This window comes from Dysidea avara, chromosome 10 (assembly GCF_963678975.1).
Source record: "Dysidea avara chromosome 10, odDysAvar1.4, whole genome shotgun sequence".
NCBI classification, from domain to species: domain Eukaryota; kingdom Metazoa; phylum Porifera; class Demospongiae; order Dictyoceratida; family Dysideidae; genus Dysidea; species Dysidea avara.
This window is the reverse complement of record NC_089281.1, coordinates 14,034,793-14,042,486: the sequence shown is the minus strand read 5'-3', so window position 1 is coordinate 14,042,486 and position 7,694 is coordinate 14,034,793. Positions and strand designations below refer to the sequence as shown.

The window sequence follows — 7,694 nt, the reverse complement described above, 5'->3', positions numbered from 1 at the left end:
ATATTTATTGACATCACCTGGGATCTAGTCAATATGCCCTAACTGCACAACCCGGGCCAACAGTGGTTAGAAGGTTGATGATTAAAAATATTCTCTATTTAAAAAGCTATAGGTCTCCATTTCTACTACCATATACCGTTTATTATATAGCATCTGAAATTTCACACAAAATTAAAGGTCAATGCTAAAAATACAGTATCACTTTTAATTCTGACATGCACAATAGTGTATCCATTCGTAAAGTTGCTCAAAATTAATCAATCAATTACTAGGTGATTAGCTGTATGATCATTACTTTAACCACCACATTCTCAGGCTGTACAATGTCTTGCCTTGCATATTACATATAATATTTCTGTCTTAATTATCTTGCATATTGACAATACATTAAAGATACAATGATAAACTTCTTAGACACTGCTAAAATTTCAAGCTGTTTTTATGTATATGTACAAACCTTACAGAGTACTACACTTTACACTACACAATTGGGTTGCTGGACAGTCTGGCTACTAATGTGTTGAATAGATGGGTCTCCCCTAACTGAAAGATATTATATTACATATTATATTTAATTGTCTTGCATGTTGCATATTATATTACTGTCTTGTCTTGCTAACTATATTTTTTAGTGTTCTATTAAATATTATGAGGTCATAAATCATAATTAATAGTTTGTTGTGCACACTAAATGTAGTTTTTCACAATATGTGTATACTAGATAGTGAAGCATTTCTCTGGTAGCACTGCAGACCCGTGCAAGCATTATAGACCATGTGTGTGTGTGTGTACATGTGTGTGTCACTGTGTACCCACACAATCTGTAGCATCTGTGACAAGGGGAGTGACACTGATGGGCATTTTCTCTAGGATGATCTGTGACCAACAGCAAACTCAACTAAGTACGGAAGGCGCAATAAGGTCTATAGGTGTACTACAAACAATGCCGCCTCACATCGCACACACACACACACATACATGTACATGCATGCACGCACGCACATGCACACGCACGCACGCACGCACACACACACACACACACAGATGGCACACATACACACACACGTACACTACGCATACACATGCATAGAATATTGTGTGATGTAAAAAAGCCAATAGTCTCTGGTGGGACAAAAGAGAAACTAAACGAGCTATATATGCTGCCCACCCCGCCCACGTGAGACTAATGCAAAAGTTATGTAATTAGAATGGTGGGCGTAGCTAAATGCCTCGGAGGCTACACTATCTACGATACGGAAATATATACAAGTGCGACGCCCTTTTACTTTGTCAACTTTGTGTTGCTGAAGAGGAAAATGATGTCATTTAAACGACTCTCAGTGATTCAATTTATCATGATAATAGCAGCAGAAGGACTAGTTAACAACAAACCGGAGCAAATCCACTTGTCCTCCACTGGTACAAAATTAATTAGCTGTTGTGATTTAGCTAATTTGCATGTCATTGTTTAATATAACACTGTAAAAACTATTATTAAAACCATCGTTGTGTAATTTCTTGCTTGAAAAATTGTCCAAATAACTCAACGGTGGTATACTGACATAAATGAAAGATCAAAAAGCACTCAGTGCGTACGGTGCTAAAACTGTCGATGAAGTATTAGTATTTGCCAGGTGAAGAAGGCTCAAGGAGCCTGTAAAGCCTGATTTTTAAAAATTGTATTGTGTGATGTAGCTAATTTTTCTTTTGAGTATGTCTTTTATTGTGTTCTCAGGACACAGCTGAAAACAGCCTTCCTTGACTGACCTGACTAAATATTTGAGGGGGGAAATCGCTTTTACAGTGCAATGTAGCATGTAGCTCATGCCACTCGGTATACGAGTGAAATACAATCCAACAATTTTTCGCTGGTTTGCTGCAACAGCATCAGTGCACAATCCACAAAGAATCAGCTATAGCACAACACTTGCCACTGAGGTGTGCCATTTGTAGTTATTTGGCATGGCTTGTGGGCCAGAAGCACCTTAACTGAGGAATCTAAGGCCATCATTATTTTATTCCTTGCTTCCTGTCACCGTCCACATCAATTTTTAATTAGCTACCTGCATCAATTTTTAATTTGAGTATAGAACGCTTGAATGCACTATTTCGTGACAGAGAGAGGCACAGAATGACCAAGTGTTAAGGTAAATGCATAAGCTATGTATATAAACAAAGCAGAAGGGTAACTTGTAAAGGGTTGGAGTCCTTCCACCAGGGTGCATGGGTACACAGTCTTTGTACCTTTCAAGATCGAAATACTCTAATAGAGCAGTCACATACTCAAATAACACTATATTAATGCCTGCATAAGTTTTTTGCTCTACTAGGTGCATGATGGGAAACAAACAATATAATAATGATGGCCTAATAAAATTTGTGAGACAAGGTTATATGAATGATGGTAGTACAATTGACAGAGCTCTGTGTGAAAATCGCTACATTGACATGTCATAACAATTATTTTGATTTTCCCACAGAGCTATGTTAATTGTATTACCATCATTCATATAATCTTGTCTCACTCATTTTTATCACTTAGATCTCTACTTCATTTTAATATTGTTTAATCTACAGCTATGATATGTACATGTGACTGTTTTATTAGAATATCGAACATGGCTGTTGTATTAGAGTGACTACTTTATAGACCACATGCACTGCCGAAAACATTCTAATAACACGTAATATTTTAACATGTCACAACTGTGAATGAATGCGATCTAAGCGAAAACTTGAATCTCAGGAAATAGACCACTTACCAGTTCTTCTTCCAGAGTGATAGATTCCTCTTCCTGTATGGACTATACACGAATGTTCAAGGAATAGCTTTTCACCATGCTACAAGAGGCATGTTTTTAATGATCAATTGCTATAAGTACAGCTAGATCATTAAAGGGCGTGTCCCTAGATTCCAGCCAAGTCCTATCATGCATGCAGGTATAATGTCTACCAGTAATACCTCTTAAAGCAGCATGAGGCACTACTTTAAATAATTTTGTGGCATCTAATACAGAATTAAGGTGTCACGATACAGATAATTTATTCCTTAATTGATATGGTTTTGTTTCATATATACATCCAAAATTAAAGGAAAGACAGGTGCAGAGTACTACTAGACACTCATCGAAACTCCAACAGGCATATGTCACTCAATGAGTTAAGTATTGTGGCGAAAAATGGTGTCTGTATGATGTGTTATTTAGCTTCTAGTTTTGCCATTGGCAAGTCAAAAATTGGGTTTTGGCATTATTTTACAAGAAATTTTTGATATTGGCACATGTACGAGAAATTTAATGCTATATTTCACATTAGGTATGCTAAGACTATTCCTTTACAATATTTTTGCTCACTTAAGATATTTCTAGGGTGGTTTTTAGAGGCAGCTTTTTGGCAGGCACCGTTCATTATTGGAGCTATCCCTACTAAACAAACTTTGATAATGGAGCTGAACTTGTGTATAATCTGTCAAGTAACTGATAACTTAATTCCCTGCAAAGCATCTACCACCCTTATTGAATGTGGTATATGGTGATGGTGCACAATTACATCTGGTGCTTTTTCATGTAGTCATTAATTTGATTCTCCCAAATGCACTACAGTTGTGCAGAAAATGCAGTAATAGAGAGTTACGAGTGGTTAAGGCAGTCATAATGCTCTAATAAAGCAGTCAGGTAGAATGTTGCATGATAATAATATAGCAACCAGCCAAAGAATAGAAGACTTTATGTATAACTGAACCATCAGTGTAAATGCCTCTAACATGGTACAAAATAGTGACATAAGTTTTTTTGGAAACCATGGGTATTTCTTATGAGCATGCATAATAGGTGTTTTTTTTGTTATCACTGCTCAAAACATAATGCTCAATTTTGAGTAAGACAGCCTCATGCTTATGCAGGATATTCAGAATATACAGAAGACAGGCATTTATATAAGTATATATTTCATATGAAGAATCTATGGTATGTGCATGTGCATGTATATGCTCCCTAGCATGTGTTTGAACTTGTAAAGTTACTCAAAATAATTTAGTGATATATTATGGTCATTTATCAGGTGACCCCACTGAGATGGTGGCAATGTGGACTACATTTGACCCTACTGATCAGAGTACAGTACAGTATGGTGAACATGGTAGTGACCTTCTCATAACTGTTAATGGTACAATGGTGAAATTTGTGGATGGAGGAAAGAATCACATTGTGAGATACATGCACACTGTTACTCTAACTGGCCTCAAATCAGCCACTCAATATGGTAGGTGATATAATAACTGGTTGTATAGTATGATATGTTATGACACATCAGATTACAAGGTTGGTTGTTCTGATAAGTGGAGTAACACCTTCACTATGACAACACTTAATGATGGGACCAACTGGAGTCCTAGATTGGCTATTTATGGTGATATGGGATCTACCAATGCTCGTTCAATCTCCAGATTAAAAAGTGAGACAAGTGCTGGACATTTTGATGCCATCCTTCATATTGGTAAGTATCGAAGTTCTCCAGCACATACACACAATTTTCTTTTAAACTGACAGGTGATTTTGCTTATGACATGGCATCTGTGAGTTATACATTCAGCATTGCATGTGTTTTTCATACTGGAACTTACTAAAAGGATGAAGGGAACATTGGAGATGATTTTATGAACATGATACAGGACATAGCAACACAAATACCATACATGGCTGCACCTGGTAATCATGAGAATGCTTAGTAAGTTAATCCCCACATTGCTAATATCAAAGCAGTATTACTTGTTGTCCTCTGCAGCAATTTCTCTCACTACATCAACAGGTTTGCCATGCCAGGTGGTCATGCTAACTATTACTACAGGTAATATACAGAAGTTTGATGCACTTCATTAAGTCAATCTGTACCATATATAGAATATAATGGAAATGCTTTGACTGAGGAAAGTTGAGTGATTTTCAGTAGTTTCTCAGTCATTTCTTTTTTATGTTTGGTTATAGAGCACAAAACAGCTGCTTATACATATTAAGAGATTACTACTCCAGTAATTTTTTGCCACTTTAATCCAACCACATGCTCTGGTAGAACAATCATGTCAACCATTTAGGAATTGAAACATGCGGTCCATATGTTTACATCTTATGCTTTGTGTAAGCAAATTAATACTACTGTTTACTACATGTATACAATTACTGCATCCTCAAACTAACTGTATAGTTCTATTAAGGCACCTACAAAATAACGCATGGAATAAACCATTGTCATTATTGTATTCCAGTTGGGATGTTGGTAATGCTCACTTTGTGATATTCTCAACTGAAGTGTATTTCTATACTGAATATGGTGTGGAGTTGATAGGGGAACAATACAACTGGCTGGAACAGGACTTGAAGGTATTTATCAACTATAAATAGTTTTGCTAGTGTGACAATTGTTTTCTCTATTATCTGAATTAGCAAGCTTTTTACTTACCTGAACCTCTTGTAACAATAAGACTACAGGGTAATCAGCTAAATGAACAATTCAGTACACGTTGCACTGTAGTCCAAAGAGTACCCACTGAGGAACTAAAGTACCTTAGGTTGAATGAAGAATATACTCAAATAGAGCACTCATGAATCTCTCACCTGCTAGTTTAACAACACTCCTGTAGAGGTTGAATTTTATTCATTTAATCTCCATATAAAGTGCATGCTGTTCAATAAGCCAAGTGGTTATTGATGGCTGATAAGTACAGGAGCACATCCACCTCGAGGCACTCATGGGCTCCTGATAAACGCTGTGTCACATCCTTTTATACAATTTTTAAAATAGGAAGTCAACTCTAGGAAGGATAGACCATGGATCATTACTGGTGCCCATCGACCAATGTACTGCTCTACTAATGATAATGATGACTGTGACCAGAGGGAGAGCATTGTATGGTACATCAAGTTTAGTAATAACAAATACTATAATATACTGATAGATAAGGACAGGATACTCCTCATCTCATCTGTATGCTCTGGAGCCACTGTTCTACAAATATGGTAATGAGCTGAGTTGCTTTAATGTGTTGGTGTTTTAATCCACACTTGTAGGAGTTGATATAGCGTTGTGGGCACATGAACATGAGTATCAACGAATGTGGCCAGTCTACAACAGGACAGTGTACAATGGATCTGACAGTGAACCTTATATGGACCCTAAAGCACCAGTACACCTTATCACTGGATCTGCTGTAAGAAATGTAACTAGAAATCTTCCACTGTAGTCTTATGCATTGTAAAGGGTTGTAGAGAGTTCCATGACCGATTTACTGATCCTATGCCATGGGATGCTGCTCGTTACCTAGACTACGGATACTCTCACATGACGGTGATAAACTCCACTCATGTCAATTGGCAACAAATCTCTGATGATCAGGTGAGTGGTTTAGAACATTGATACTCAAACACATATTATCTTTATAGAATGGGAAGATCATCGATGAAATTAACATTGTGAGAAGCAAAGGATATCCCGGCTGGCTTTAATAATTATCGCTATGCTGTAGCTGCTAGGACAAATTATTTAAAGAAAATATTTATAGCTGCCTCAATATGTTTGCTAGGATACTATCTTATCCATTGTTGTCTATTTGAATAATGTGTCATTGTATATATATATATATAAATATGTTTTTGTTTTCCCTGACCAAAAATAAAAGTAAATTTATGACAGTTACATGATTATAAAAATTAGATGTCTGTATTAATTTTGTGGAATTAGCTATAAGTAGATATACAGTGTAGCTAAATAACTGGCACTAAACTACTTATCTGTAAAGGACCAAGTGCCCTACAGACCTTCAGTGCCTAATTTTAAAATGTACTGAAGTGGCCACAGAATAGTAAGAAAGGTTATATCCCCAAAAGTGCAGACTCTTTATTTCAAACATAGGCAATTTCTGCACCAGGGTTTAGGCCACTTATTCTCAATTTTCTGTTTCAGATCAGAAAGTTAGCCTAAACCATTGTGGGCGGGTGGCTGATTGTTCATTAAAATCTTACATGCACCTGACTGTTTTATTAGAGTTAGCTGAATGCTCTATTAGAGTATCCCCATCTTTTATTGAGAAGTAAAAGGGGTTTAAGTCCCTTCTCCTGACTTCCTCCTGTATGCTTAGCTATGTAAGCAAGTTTGTTTATAACTTCTATACAATCATTAAATGTAGAGATGATGAAATGTGAACCTATTAATTTTTGGAAAACCATACATTTTGGCACATTAGTCAAATTTCTTTTTTCAGTATAGCTACAATGAAACACTGTCTACCTTGTGTTAAAATTTTGTGATGATACATTGAAGCATTCCAAAGATATTGCTAATTTAACACATAACACACTCAGTTTATAGTACTGTATAGTGGAAATTGTGCCACATCTAAGCTAAATAGAAGTCATTACATGCAACACACAATATTCCTCCATAGTGTATCCAGTTTCCTAAGAGGCTAACTGCAAATGCCCGTGCGGTTTTCACAGTGAGTAGTGGCAGTCCTTTATACCATAACTAACTACTTTTTGGGTCATAAATATATTACTCATACAAATCACCACCATCACTCCAAACCAATCAGAAAGCATATTAAAGATATTTGTATCAGGGGTGGATCCAGGATTTTGCTGGGGGGTAGAAGTCACTACTCCACGAAATGCAAAGCATGAGCTCTCCAGGTGGGTCTGGAGGCA

General features: G+C 36.6%; 1 protein-coding gene across 2 annotated transcripts; it reads left to right on the top strand.

The window, feature by feature from the left end:
* Window positions 1–827: 827 nt before the first annotated feature.
* LOC136268633 (acid phosphatase type 7-like) lies at window positions 828–6,683 on the top strand. 2 transcript variants are annotated; one of them, XM_066064023.1, is made up of 12 exons: window positions 828–902; window positions 4,060–4,260; window positions 4,312–4,494; window positions 4,548–4,573; window positions 4,628–4,725; window positions 4,783–4,845; window positions 5,261–5,375; window positions 5,797–5,901; window positions 5,951–6,011; window positions 6,063–6,202; window positions 6,253–6,387; window positions 6,435–6,683. In XM_066064023.1, the coding sequence occupies exons 1-12, from the start codon at window positions 854–856 to the stop codon at window positions 6,495–6,497; spliced, it is 1,239 nt and encodes a 412-aa protein (XP_065920095.1). In that variant the 5' UTR covers window positions 828–853; the 3' UTR covers window positions 6,498–6,683. The 2 variants fall into 2 exon arrangements, with proteins under 2 accessions (XP_065920095.1, XP_065920094.1); XM_066064022.1 differs by lacking the exon at window positions 828–902 and adding an exon at window positions 1,131–1,419.
* Window positions 6,684–7,694: the final 1,011 nt, after the last annotated feature.

Bases quoted from the DNA above. Each gene is read 5' to 3' on its own strand.
- LOC136268633 (XM_066064022.1), top strand. From the start codon at position 1,209: ATGGTGGGCGTAGCTAAATGCCTCGGAGGCTACACTATCTACGATACG. The intron at 4,261-4,311 runs GTAGGTGATATA...ATGACACATCAG, and splicing joins CAAATCAGCCACTCAATATG to ATTACAAGGTTGGTTGTTCT. The intron at 5,376-5,796 runs GTATTTATCAAC...TTTTTAAAATAG, and splicing joins GGCTGGAACAGGACTTGAAG to GAAGTCAACTCTAGGAAGGA.